We start from the raw sequence: 15,125 nt of genomic DNA, 5'->3' as shown, positions 1-15,125 counted from the left end.
AGACTTCCACAAACATCTGAGCTTTCTCAGATGACAGTCAGCATGGTGCTTATCTGTGAATGGGAGGATGAAATGCCACATTGTGCATCTTTCATAAATTCTTTTTCATAGTATTGATTTGAGCTTATTGTGCGGAGGCATTTTATTTCCCATGGGTCCCAAGCTATTAACTCTGATATGATCAGGAAAGATCCTCTTACTCAAATTCCCCTGTCACATCTCGGCTGGCAGGCTACATGCACGCTTGACCTCTGACAGATACAACACGGTTGCTGCCATGCAGATTGCAGTTTAATAAACACGTCTCATTACAGTCACTTGAAGATCTACTTCGTGGTGTGCTGAGTCGGATATATACTGACTGCAGAGTAAAAAATTGGTGTAGAAACAATTTTAGCTCAGAAATTACTAGTACATTTCCCAAACAATTACAAAGGAATGGCAAATAACACATTGATTTAAAGATGACATTTTTATGAAGAAAAACTAAAATAGTATTTTCTTGTAAAACATACTCAAATAATCTTTATTTATAACTTTTTTTGCAGTGCAAGATAGCTGGATTTTAGCATTCAATTATATGATAAAGTGAATATAACTTCATAATTTTTCATAATTTCATCAAAGATAACAGTTCATACATTACTTGCAAGACTATAGTGTTTGGACAGAATAACGTCATCAAAATATTGTCAACAGCTTTATATTCTTTTCTTAATAATTTAAGGGCATTGCGTCGCGACTTTAAAAGCTGCCTTTCCTATAGAGCTACTCACACCCAGCTGTCCATATTGTCTTGTCCTCAAATAGACTCTAACTCCCTCCTTTCTAGTCTCCTTGCAAGTGCTAAACGGCTAGTCCAAAATGGTGCTGCCTGATCTGGATTGAAATTCTCATGTTTCAGCTCTGCTCAGTCTCCTCACAAGCTTCAGGGATGATGTTAGAATCAAATCTAAAACATAGTCTCTGACCAACAATGCAGCCAATTGTTTGGCTCTGTTATCAGCAGACCACAATAAAAACAAACTCCTCAACCTGGCTGCTACAATCAGCTGTATCCAGAATAAAAAGCCAAGAAGAGCTTGTTCGGGGTGGGATTGGAGAGGTGGAGGGCTCGGGGCGGTAGGTTTGTCAGAGTACTCTGTGGATTATTATGTTTCAAGGATAAAGTCAATTTAAAACCATCAGCCTATGGGAAGAAAGCAGCAGGGAAAAGTAAGAGAAAAATGTGGTCTCATGCTTCAGGGTTTCAACATTCAGGACATTTGGCTTTAAGCCATAATTTTGTTGATAATCAATTTTTGTACATGTCTCGCTTCAGCGGTTTTAAACGCACACACACAAAAAATGTACTAGACTGAAATAACTGTGGAGAAATTAAATTCAGGACCTACATGACACAGATCTGAGGTATTATTAGTGCTCATTTGTATACGAACAGTGATTTTAAATACACAGAATCTGCAGACATAGTACAAAGAGATAAATTATTATGTGTAAGAGAATGATGAAAGAGAATGAACACATATAAATGCACATTTTTTTCTGAGGTTAAATGCAAACTACAGCAAGTGTAACGAGAGACAGGAGGAAGCCTGTTAGGGTTAACTACGCCTCATTATCTTCCCTACATGCATGCCTGTGCATAACACTCAAAACTGTCTGCCACTGGGGGTCGGCCATTGCACTTAATTGGGGGTTTAAACCCTGAAGTAATCAGCACGGCTCAAAACAACACCAAATAGCCAACATTTTTAATATGAATTTCGAATGCATTGGTCTTGCGAACATAAGGGATTAATATGAGTGAATGAGCAAGTTCAAATGCTGTTATGGCATTTGTCAGAGTAAGTCTGGACTTCCCGCAGAAAGGTCTTGGGTCTCCTTTCCCCTCCACTTTATTAACAAGCTGCCTAACCCTTGTAAGAATGAGTGCTGCTTGAAGAATCACGGCACACATATAGCTCAGCTGAAAGCAGGGACTGATTCACTGGCTGAATGATTAAATGGCCTGCTGCCAATATAGACACAAATTTTTACATCACAGCTCTTTGCTTTACTTTTAAGGGGCCACATGGTTCAGGCCTCTCTCCAATGGCATCAAACTTAATAAAGCTGTTTATTTGCTAATAATGTGCCAAAAGCTAATCAAAGGTAGGAGAGGAGGATGAACTTTACCGTCACACAATTACAAGCAGTAAGGCATAATTACATTAACGTTTTGCATAACTGGAACAGGATCCTGCCTGCTGCCTGATTAAGGGGATGCAAATAATTCAGAGCAAATTATTTCTTAAAGTGACAGTATGCAGCTACCTGCCTGCTTTCGACATTTACTGAATCTGACTAAATAAAAATATAGGAGCTGCTGTAGAGCGCAAACTGACATAGAAAGAATTATTTACAAGTGTTGAGATATATATTTTGTGTTTATTTCCAAAAAAAGGCTATTTGTGTTTTTTTTTTCTTTGACTAAGACAATAATGTCATACATTTTCATGCACATCGCCGGTGGCTTCAGATGTAAAATTGTTATCGACATTTCACTTGACGATTTATTTATTTCTTTACAACCCAGATACAGACTGTAATCCATCAACCTGTCCGACCTTAATTCGGTCACTTCCAGTGAAACCTTTTAGGGCTTAATTGTGATTTAATTGTGTCCGCTCTCCCCTTAAAGTCATACCAGAAAATATGTGAGCAAGATAAGACATTATAAAAATATGCCTATGCAGAAACATATTGTTTACTAAAATAACATTTAAAAAGAGAATACACGGAGCGGGAGCGAGTAAGACATGATAAATATATATATTCGTTTTCTACACAGTGATTTTTAGCCTAACAGTTTATTTGTTTGCGCTGTTTATACTGTTGTTGTTATTGGGTATTTATATTGTACTGTGTTGTGTTTAATGCTGGTAGCAAAACAAAAAGCTCGTAAGTGCATTCTTACTTGGCCAATAAACTTCACCCAAACAAGCGGCACCAAATCCACGAGGTAGCCTACGTTTCCCGATCGAATAGTCCAATTCAGAGAGAGAGAGAGAGAGAGAGAGAGAGAGAGAGAGAGATTGGAAACATAATTCCTGCGCCTTTAAGAATTGTCTGCTTCTAAACTTCAGCGACACTAGTGAGGCAGAGTAAGAACATCCTGACTTGTCGATTTGCTCACGTGTGTAGCCTGTATATCGATCCCCTGGAGGCTGCTGTTGATTGTGAACCGCACTTGGATAGGTGGTGTACTAACTAATTTCAAAACATCTGCACCAGCCACTTTGCAGTCCTACAATCTGTTAAAGTGAGCTACATTAAAAAAAAAGCCTGCTAGAAGGTATCACAGCAGAAACGCTGAAAATATTAAGGCCTACCCGTTTGCTCTAAGCTATAATAAAAACTGAGAAACGAGTAATCCAACTTCATAAGCAGCGGTGTTTCAGTTTACTCTTGGAATCTCCCGGAATCAAAGGTGCACCTGACACACTTATCCTTCCCTTGACGTGACCCTACAAATGACTTTCCATCCAGCATCATTGCTTAAATATAGCCACACTATTGCGCAAAAATAATACCTTAGAAGAGTGACTACAGTTTGAATTATGAGAATACGAATTACTTTTTTCAGGACAAAAAAAGAAAGAAAGAAAAATTAAAAGAAAAAAAAAATCAAATTTATGCTCTCTAATGCTAGTTTGGGAGAAAAATGAATTCTTTAAATGAAAACAGACATGAGAAAAAATGAACCACAAAGTCATACGTTAGAAAAATTTTCAAATAGGGAATGCAGTCTTAAATGAGGATGGATTTAATAAATAAAGCGCTATCAAACCTGTGGGGTTTACATGAGCGATTTCACACCACGGTGCTCAAGATTCACAGGGGATCATAACATCCTTTTGATTCTGCCCTTTTTATTCTCGCCCTGCACTGATCCGTGCATGCGATAATATCATAGCACCATATCCGAGTCTTATGCATTTGTAAAAGAACCACACTTTAGAAATAAATGCTCATGATTATGTCACTGATGGATTTATCGATTTTATCTTACACTTTAAGAATTCAAAATATACTTGTATATAAAAAAATCATTCTTAAAAATGTTGAGAGCATTTTTAGCACCCTGTTTTAAATAAAGCCAAAAATTTGAACATAAACATACGCCTTGCATATTTTTACATACAATATGTTATTAAGATCAGAGGTACAGTAAAATGACTTGCGTCGTGCAACTGTAATATATAGGCTATAAAATTAGCCTAAACTATTTTTGCAAACAATTAGTCACACTAATTGTTTTTTATCTTTACACGTGGGTTTAAAATATATATACAAGTTTTGAATGTTTTATATGTATTTGAATGTTTAAAATTTGGGATAAAAACAATGTTTTTAAATAGTTGAATAAAATCACTTTTTCTCATAAAAGAAAAGCACACGTGGGACAATTATAGCCAACTGGAATAGTCAATAACTGTACGAAAGCGGCCAGTTTACGATATCATTTATACCACTAATATCTTAAAATATGATGATTAATATTATATTAAAATGTATTAATGTAATGTAAAATTCTATATAGGAATATAATAGGCTAAATTAATATAAAAAGGTGCAATGGATTACTTCTTTAAAATACTGTAGCCTATTTAGACTACTTATAGCCTATTTATGATTAATAGGCTATATCCGACAAACTAGCTAAATAAAACACTCAACATAACGACTGACGAAGAAAACATCGAAAAGTTTTCCACAAATTGGACGATCCTGTGCAAGTGACTAGTTTCTCTAACTTCCATCATCAGATTCTCGATAGCCTCCGTCCATGTTAACGTCAATATACCAGAATGAACTGATAATGCCATGCTGCAATATTCATATCCTCTAATTGCGTCAGTGAAATTATCACAGAATTAATTAAACACGGTTCCCATTTCCAATTGACCACACGGCACTGTAGGAATCCTAATGAATTATAATTAAATGAAGGGGACTCCATCCAGTGCAGCATTGATTTGAGGAAAAGCCGCTGAAAGTTGAATTCAGAAGCGCATGTAATGACTCCAGACATGATGGCGATGGGGGCCGGGCTGAGGTGGCCGTGTATAAATAGTGTGATCTGAAAAACACAGACATAACAGCAGGAGTGATCTAAACCTTCTACACGCAAACATTGATTGACTGAATTCACTGTTGAGCAGACAAAAAGATTCGCGTTAGATACATTTTAAAGTGGATTTCTGTAATCAGCCATGGAAGAACTCACGGCGTTCGTGTCGAAATCCTTCGGTCAGAAAAGCAAGGAGAGCAGCAAAGAGAGCATCACGTACAAGGAAGTTTTGGAGAGTGGTTTAGCCCGAGCCAGAGAGCTGGGAAACTCGGAGACCGACCTTCAGGAGATTACAGAACCCAACAACAACCATTGTGCGGTACACCTTTACAAGGAGCACGTAGAGCTGGAAAAGGAGAAATTGAAGGAGTTTAACGTGACACGGGCTACTGACGGTGAGTTACACTTACGCAAAGTGTAATAACGTGTTTCGCCGCAGACGCGTTTACAATTAGATGTTCGCGCGAATACGTTGTTGAAATAGCTATAAAATCGGAATTGACTATATAGAGATCATTTTCATTATATTAGAGAGATTTCGATCGCCTTGAGAGGCTAACTAGCATGCGAGTGGAGAAATTCAAGCTGTAGCATATTCAGCTGATGCAATGGGCACTTGTTCGTGCCGTGCAGAGAACTGTTGTCTTTTGTAAAAGAACAGAAATACACGATAGGTAGTTTTAAGTAAGAGCATCGCAGTAAATGTTAAACTAAAAAAGTAGTCCGTACTCTCATTTGAAGAGTTGCAATCAAAACAATAGGCCCTTGTCAAATTTAAAAGGACGATCTATCAATTTTATTCCTAAGCGTTCCTTAAATAGCCAGGGAATGAGTAAAGACACTTAGGCTATTTTCTCTTAACGTACAAACACTTGTGTAAATAAAGTTAAAAAGGCTGTCATTTAACACTGAACCATATGGGTGATAACATTTTAAAAGTGAGATTTAATTTAAAACGGGTTTGCTTCACAAACTGCGAAGAAATAGGTTTAACGACAATCATGGCAGGCCCATGACAAATTGTTTTGGAATGCAACACCTCAATAATAATATTAATACAAATACTACTACTATTACTACTAATAATATTGATAATAATTGAGTATATTTAAATGCCATTGATAATATACATTGAAAACAAAAGAAAGATAACTTCACAGAATTTATAGAGAAAACTATTGCAGTAAGACAAAGTTTTGTAAGTTTACATTTGATTTCCAAAACTTGCAAATAACAGTTTATTAATACTGCTGGAATTAAGTTCTATATAAATATATATATATATTTAAGTGTAGAGCTGCATTCGCTCTTTGTAAACTTCTAATGTTTCCTAATATCTTGTAATGTAATTTCAGAATTTCATAATAATATGATCTCTTTATCTATGTATCGGGAATGCAACACCTCAATAATAATATTAATACAAATACTACTACTATTACTACTAATAATATTGATAATAATTGAGTATATTTAAATGCCATTGCTAATATACATTGAAAACAAAAGAAAGATAACTTCACAGAATTTATAGAGAAAACTATTGCAGTAAGACAAAGTTTTGTAAGTTTACATTTGATTTCCAAAACTTGCAAATAACAGTTTATTAATACTGCTGGAATTAAGTTCTATATAAATATATATATATATATTTAAGTGTAGAGCTGCATTCGCTCTTTGTAAACTTCTAATGTTTCCTAATATCTTGTAATGTAATTTCAGAATTTCATAATAATATGATCTCTTTATCTATGTATCTTAAATATAAGAATCTGCCCAATTACAATTTATACATATTAAAAGAAAATCGAGAACATTTACGTGTTCATTTGTAAGTCCGTGTTCTTTGTAAAACGATTTCCATAATGTAGGCCTACTACGTTGTTTCAAAGCATCAGCAATTTCTCACTGTTCATCTTGGATTTTACTTAACAAAATTGTTTTAATTTTTAAGCTACATTTTTGAAAAAAGTGTTCTGTGTTGACATGGCATATGCTATTAATTAGATTTATTTAGTTTACTTCTGAGCCGCCATCTGCACGCTCTTTAAACACTCGTGTAATAAATGAACGCTTTAAAAGAAATACTTTGTTGATGTGTTTATGTTGTATTTTCACAGGAATTTATGAGTGTAAAGACAAGAAAGAGGATGTGAAGTCAGAGGACGAGGACGCACAGAGTAAACTGAAGCAGAGACGGAGCAGGACAAATTTTACCTTAGAGCAGCTGAATGAACTGGAGCGCTTATTTGATGAGACGCATTACCCGGACGCCTTCATGCGGGAGGAGCTGAGTCAGAGGCTGGGGCTGTCAGAGGCCCGCGTGCAGGTATGATCCCATCCTTCCAAACACTTCAGTGATTCTTTTTATTACTTTTAAAAATTCTAATATGGAAAAATAACATTGAATCGGGCAAATATTAAACATGACCACATTAAAAAAATAATTAAAACCATTCATTTTTAAACGAATGCATCACGAATTTTTTTGTGATAATGCAAATAACCTGGATGCCAAATGGGGGTTCTGTGTCACTCATTTTTTCATTGTTTTATGTACATGTTCTCGAAATAGGTTTAAAGTAGGCCCGTGTGTGAAAAATAGGCTACGACAGTAACATACCTCGCTCTATCAGCGTAGCATAACTGAGAAAAATAATGTCCACGGAGAATATTCATAATGTTTATTGCTTTTATATTTAATGTTAGCAAGTAACAGAGATACTAAGTCTCCTATTCATATATATATTTATATGCCTAGAGGACATTATGACGCTGATTACTTAATGTAGGCTACACGTAAAACTAAAGGGTTTTTGTTAGCACTTTTTAAAGTTAGAAATAATAGGCAATCTATTTACAAAGTAGGCAGTTATTGCCCTTCTTAGGAAGACGTGCTTGTTATAGAGAAGTGCACTGGCAAGGGGAAAATAATCAAATAATACAGATAGTAAGTGTGATCGCTAGGCCTTCATTCCTCCTACACATTTGCTTAAGTAGGCTAGATTAAATTTGTATATCATACCATGCGCCTGAGATGTTTAACATTTGGAGACGGTTGTTGTTCAGCATTTCTGTTATCTTTCGGTTTATGCGGGTTCAGTTTCAGTGGTGGGTGTGGATATGAAATAACCTTTTAGTTCCTTCAGCAGCAGCTATATTCAAAGGACAACTTGCTTATGTGCTGCAGAAAGATCTAACCACATCATTAAAATTAATGAAGAGACTGAACCACTGCTGCAGGGGATACCTTCTTATGTCACTCACCTCATTTTCTCCAACCTTATCTTTGTAATATCTGCCATAGCCTTGATATACTGTTCCTATAAAAATGTATTAGGAATAATTCAATTCCGTCTTAACTCCTACAGTGACACAGGCCGTGTTAAAAAAATGTAATGGGAAAATAAGTAACATTGTTTGCCAGTGTGACAGCTTGCAAGCACGACATTTTTTTAATGTATCAGAGGCGGAGGCGAAATCAGATTAAAAGAGGAGAGCAAAGAATGGGTCAGAACTGTGATTTGATGCAACCAAAAATTCATACTGCCTTAAAAAAAACGCCTCTGTATAATGCGTCACAACAGCATTTTATGACTCGTATCACTTATCACATCATTTCAAATTTCGCTGAAAATTCAGAGTTAAATGCAATGGACGTGAGCTAGCCTAGTTGATATGGACCTGCTACTATACTGTCCTATAGAAGCCCCACGCCGTCCAGCTGTCAAGAATCTAATTGAAAGTTATGAGACCTCAGTGAGGAGAAGGCAGTAATTCAATTACGACTAATATCTTTCGGTTTTTGGTGCAGGGCTAAATTAAATGTCATTATTCACTGTCTCTAATAAAAATCAAAAGGAAATCAGATTAGGGTATTTGTGAACCGCATCATTGAGTGGTCCTTAATGAAGAAATAACTGTCGAAACCAGTGTAGCTCATTTTCCCTATAACATAGTGCTGGATAATTACAATCGATCAAAGACTGAAATATGATGCATTCATTTTGGCGCACTAAAAGTCACACACTGAATAATAATAATAATAATAATAATAATAATAATAATAATAATAGATTCTATAATGCAAATCCGAGTGTCTTACAAAAAAAAAACAGTTTCCTTTTAAATTTTAATGAGCGAGTCTGAGAGTTGAAAAAGCAGCGCTAATAGCCTAATTTCACTGAAACGACCAAAGCAAGTAATGATGGAAAACTGTAGGCATAGATTACATTTGCACTGTTCATAATGAATATTTTCCACATTCTCAAGCACCTGTGATGCAACAAATTGATTTTATTGGAAAACTATTAGACAAAGGCCTACATTTCAGCAATGTAAAATTGTCAGTTAGTTTACACGGTGCTTTGACAAGAGCTTGTAGGCCTACATTATTTAGCTAATTTAAAGAAAAAATAAGAAAACGAAAATGTATTAGGCTACATAGGCTAGACACAGCCAAAGAATACACAGATACTTCACTGCTGTAGAAGACGAAAATTGCAATATTAATTATTAAGAAGATTTGTGGAACAATGAATAACTGAATTCGCTTTTCCAATTGAAACGTCTAATGAAATAATAAACTAGACCGATTATCAGAGGCAACAGAAATCGGCAGTTTTTCTGTAATGTCGGTTGCATGGACAAATTAAATATAACAAATTTGCACATTTCTGTAATTTAATTTGTAATATAAAAAAGTTGTAAATGGTGGTGAACACGATATTTTTTCTGTTTTAGGTATGGTTTCAGAACAGAAGAGCGAAATGCCGAAAACAGGAAAATCAAATGCACAAAGGTAAAAAGCATAAATAATATTTTAATAAATAACTTAATTATTCAATGTTTCATGTAATATTATGTTATTATCTCAAGCATTTTTGATTTCATTTATAACGGGGCATGACCCACGCCACTGGATGCTCGTGAGCTAGAAGCTCTTATGTGTCCACTGCACCAACACGCCATTTTATAACTCATTACATTTGAAACTTTATGGAAATGGTGAAATCATCTACATAAAAAATCATTATGACTATCTTTGCTCATTTATTATTCTTTTCTATTCAGGTGTTATTTTGGGCCCCGCCAGTCACCTGGACGCGTGCAGGGTCGCTCCTTACGTGAATATGGGCGCGCTAAGAATGCCATTTCAACAGGTAGGAATAACGAAGCTGAAGTGGCTTTGTTCTTATATTGTGTGTTCTGTGATGTGCAAATGTGCAGTTCAGTCGACTAAAGGAATCACCTAAAAGTAGCTTACTGGCTGAGAAATGTTTAGGCTTTGACAAACAGACAAACAATCTGATGTGACGCTAGTCTTTATGCTCGCGCGAAGGGCCTGAACCTTTCACCTCCGGGGCCCGATGAGAGACGAATGAGATACGAGGGACCGAGAGACATTTCATCTGGTGGTGAAGAACTGTCTGCATCTGCCAGACGAGAGAGCAGCCATAATTAAGCTAATAGCACAGCTAGGGAAAGGCAGATAAAAGAGATTATGAAAGAGAGGAATAACGCACTGATGGTTATTGGCACTGAGCAGCATTGGCAGGGCCGAGGCGTGAGGACTGCATACTGAACACCACAAATGTCCACCACCTGTTGTTCTGACTGCCCCTGTAGAGGGGTTGCACAGTCCAATTTGACTGATTTGAGGAGACACTGGAGCAAGGGGCTGCTTTAATTTTTATGAGTATTTTCACACAGAGTTAATTAAAATAAATGCAAGTGCCAGGAATAAAGTCAGAAGGCCTGTGGTTAGAAATTGTGAGCAGCAAAGAAACTCAGATGTGACAGGCCATATTCATACCTGATTATTTTCCAAAAATAACAGACTACCAGGTCTCACATTATTTATCCTCCTTTCAAAGTAGTCTTCCTATGTTTTGCATTCAGGTGGAAAACAGAAAAAAGAAACATTGGTAAAACATTCTTTCCCACTGTCAAAAACTTGTGCAGCTTGTCAGATGTTGTATTTTAGTTGGACTGCAAAATGTAAAGCTTTGAAATATTTATGATCCCTGTGCAGAGAAACACACATGAGAAGAATACTAAAAAAGAAAAGAAAAAAGAAGTCACTTTTTAAGTCAGCGGATGTCTAATTTTCACCTCATCTTACTGAAATAATTGCAAAGAATCTGCAACCTGCTATTTTATGCTGCTTGCTTACATATTTTTTCCCCCTAGGAACCATGCGAATAAATATTTATATATATATATATATGAGAATGAATATTTTGGGTGCAAAATTGTTTATTTATGCCATTGAATATATAATTAAGATTACATGGTGTTGCAGCTTTTAACGGTTGTATGGAAAGATTCAGTGTGGATCAAACTAATATGCTGAGATGTGAGATTTGCGACTGATGGAAGTTCTTTGACTATTAAGCTCTCTGAGTGCATTGCATAATTCAGCTCAAGAGCAGATGAAAAAGAATGCACTGAGCGAGTGACTGTTTTCACTGAAAGCACACAGTTAGTGAAAACCTTCAGAGGGGTGTCCGAGCCTGAAACCGGATCCCTGCCGCTCCTCGAGCTGACCCCGCGGCCGCTGACTAACTCCATGTTTGTTTTTGCCCGCCCCACAGGTCCAAGCTCAGTTACAGTTGGAGGGGGTCGGAACGCACTCCCATCCTCACCTGCACCCACACCTCGCGGCCCACGCTCCCTATCTGATGTTCCCGCCCCCGCCCTTTGGATTACCAATCGCGTCGCTGGCAGACTCGGCCTCTGCGGCGGCCGCCGTGGTAGCGGCTGCCAAGAGCAATAGCAAGAACTCCAGCATCGCTGACCTGCGACTCAAGGCAAGAAAACACGCCGAGGCGCTGGGACTCTGACCCCCATGGGCTTCTCTGCTGCTCTGAACTGATAATTGCTTCTAACACAAGACTAAGCCTGTGAAAAGGCCGTGACACTCACAGTTAAAACAAAACAAAATAAAAACAAAAGAGAAAAAAGGGGTGTAAGGGGAGAGAATGAGAGCAAGAGAGAGAGAGAGAAAAGTCACAAAAAACCAGCTACCAAAACAAACCACTTGTAGAGAAAGGTAATTAAATACCAATGAATCACCTTTTACTTTTCGCCCAACAGGCAGGACTTCTTGGAGGCCACTGGCTCAGCCCTTTCCAGGCACAGATCACAGCTCCAGGACCATACAAAAATGTCTGGATGTCTGTCTGAAAACCAACTAGGAGAGAAGACTTTAAAAAGGCAGACACAGAGTGAGGCTAGAGGTTGTGTTTTATGGACAGACACTGAAACTTTGGAATCTCAACCTCAAAGTGAAAAGAAAGAGACGGCCATATTTGTCTCCTACCACTGTGCCGCTGCCTAGTGCACGTGCTCAAATGAAGGATAGACCTATTGGGGCTGGCCTCCATTGTAACTGACATACATCTATGTTGATCACTGCCATGATAAGCCTCCGCTACAATTCATATCTAAAGCCGTTATTTGCATTTTTGCATTTTTTTTGTTTTTCATTGTTCATTCTGCTGTGGACAAAGACTGGAAACAGCAATAACATCAATGGTACAATCATCTGGTTTTTAGTGGAATTCTTATGATTCTTTCCGTTTTGGGAGGAAATGTTGCGTTGCTGTTATTTCCTTCTGGGCATGTGTATGGACTTTAGCTTTCATTCTCATATTTTGTGCTCTCTTTTTTATGTGATGTGTCCTGGAATAGAAGTGAACCTAGCTTTTGCACTTCAGGTCTTGTATTAAGGGGTTTACAATCCTTAATGCAAGATATACTACTTTTATGTAAGGGGGAAACAAATTTGGCTTTCGTTTAGCTGAAATACATTGAAATGACTTGTTTTTGTTTGTTTGTTTCAAAAAGGATAAAAGGTAACTGCGATTTTGTAATTTAACATTTTAAGGAACATCAGTTTAACTGAAATGCAACTATGTGCAGTTAAGTGCAATACTGTAAATATGGAAAACATAATATAGCGGTTGATGTTTGCTAATTAAACAATGATTTTTAAGTTGTTGGGTTTTTGGCACTGATGTCGATGTGTTGAGAGTTCTTCGCCACAAACACATCTTTAAAAGCAGTGTAAAAAGAATTTGCTAACTCGTTTGCAATGTGCCATAACTCCCCGAAGTTCAATGGTATTCAAATATAGTTTTGTACACGTGCATTTAAAGAGATATTGATATCACCTGAAACTGACACTGTACAAAAATGCTCTAGGTTTATGGATCATAAACATGTCTGGGTTTTAACATAACAATAAATCCACCAAAGACAACAATTTGATCGCATTAATAGAGGTAGAATTATTTAATTTAAAGCTCCAAAGTAATTTACAGTATGACATGCGTTTCAGCAACTGCATCCAGTCTTTTTTCCCCATATGAACAAGAACGGTCTACAGTTTCCTGAATTGAATACAACAAGCTTAAGAATTTGTTACCAAGGTAACAAAAACAGTATTATTTCCATGACCGTCCTATGAAATAGATAGCCAGTTCAGACATCAATTGCCTTTGAACTACGGTAGTAGATCTTGGTCAGGTCTACCTCTAACAATAAACGCTACATTGTGGGCTGTTTTCGTTGGTCACCATTAAAGTTGTTTAGGAATGTTTCCATTTCTTTAATTGACGTCATATGTGCTTTTATTTATTATTTTATCTGAAAGTTTATAAATGTTAAATAGCCGAATTTCAAGTGTACATATTTACATGGCTTTGCATTTATTTTTATATATTTTTTAAATGTTAACATTTGCAACAGTTTTACGCAAACGTGTGACTGCAGTACATTTGTTTGACTAAAATGTAGCGTGTTTGAGTTTACAAACATTTCAGGGATGGTGGATGAAACCATAATACTTTGTGTTGAGATTTTCTTGATGCTCCAAGGAATTTGTTGTATCCCATCATATTGCATATGCAAGCATGCCCAAACATGATTCACCACTGATTTGTTTTTCTTCTGTTGTTTCACAAAAACATCTTGTACAAGTAATCTATCAATAAAAGTTATAAATATTTGTAATAAGAGTTTGTAAAACTTGTGGCCCTCTCCAATTTTCTGAATAAAGGTTGCTCTGGTTCAGACACGTTCATATATTATAAGCACATATTATTATTTGTTAAAATTACTACAAGACTCTATATAGAGGAGCCACAATATATTATATCTGAGAAGCTAAAAGTTGTTTTGAATGAAACTAAAATGTCTTGACCATCAAAATGTACTAGACATTGATCCTTGAGTCTATTCGGGCAAAATCATGCCTCTTTGTCATGTATGCGGTGCAATATGGATCTGTACCCTCCGTATATCTAAAATAATATCACTGTCACATCTGACTTTTGCAAGCCTTTTTTGGATGCCTTGTTGCATCTGGAAACCCAAATCCAGATGTGTGTACACAAAGTAATTGCAGGCAACATAGTGGCTTTTTGTCTAAATTGCATGGAGAAATTAGTCCAAATGGCGTCCTGTTGAGCAAGTACCCCCTAAAAGGTCGGAGCACATTTAATTTGTAGCTTAGCACTCATACATCAAGATGGAGTGATATAGGCAGAGGCTGATACCCGTACATTTAGGCACTGAACTCTGGCTGGGGTCTGCTGGATGAAGCAGAACATAACAGCATCTTTTTATGTACTCTAATAATTGGCAACATAGGACCACCATCAATCAACCCACACGGTTTCTTTTTCAACATGCACAAACACACAAAGGTATTTATACTGGCCGCAAGTCACAAATAAAGACAAGCAAATGGCCTATGAAAAGGCTTAATTAAAAGTAAACCAAACTAAACTTTTTATTTTTATTTTTTTATTTAATCAATGTTATTGCTTGCATTAAAAGTGACTTTATTGCAGTCGTATGGCTGACAATACTAAAGCTGATGTACATTTAAAATCTGGCATCGTAGCACTGGCATACAATGAAAGAAACTTCATGAAATACTTCCCTCTTGTGCATTTAAGGTAGAGACACTTACTGTAACATCTAACAACTTATGAGAGTA

The 15,125-nt window shown here is 36.6% G+C and overlaps 1 protein-coding gene across 1 annotated transcript; it reads left to right on the top strand.

The window, feature by feature from the left end:
* The first annotated feature begins 3,200 nt into the window (after positions 1–3,200).
* Positions 3,201–14,035, top strand: LOC107595822 (short stature homeobox protein-like). The gene is made up of 7 exons (XM_016286386.1): positions 3,201–3,240; positions 5,257–5,511; positions 7,237–7,445; positions 9,860–9,917; positions 10,190–10,278; positions 11,713–11,928; positions 12,215–14,035. The coding sequence occupies exons 2-7, from the start codon at positions 5,259–5,261 to the stop codon at positions 12,302–12,304; spliced, it is 915 nt and encodes a 304-aa protein (XP_016141872.1). The 5' UTR covers positions 3,201–3,240; positions 5,257–5,258; the 3' UTR covers positions 12,305–14,035.
* The last annotated feature ends 1,090 nt before the right edge of the window (positions 14,036–15,125 follow it).

This window comes from Sinocyclocheilus grahami, unplaced genomic scaffold (genome assembly GCF_001515645.1).
Source record: "Sinocyclocheilus grahami isolate Dianchi unplaced genomic scaffold, SAMN03320097.WGS_v1.1 scaffold209.1, whole genome shotgun sequence".
NCBI classification, from domain to species: domain Eukaryota; kingdom Metazoa; phylum Chordata; class Actinopteri; order Cypriniformes; family Cyprinidae; genus Sinocyclocheilus; species Sinocyclocheilus grahami.
Note: the sequence above shows the minus strand (reverse complement) of the source record. Positions and strands in the feature narration are given on the sequence as shown.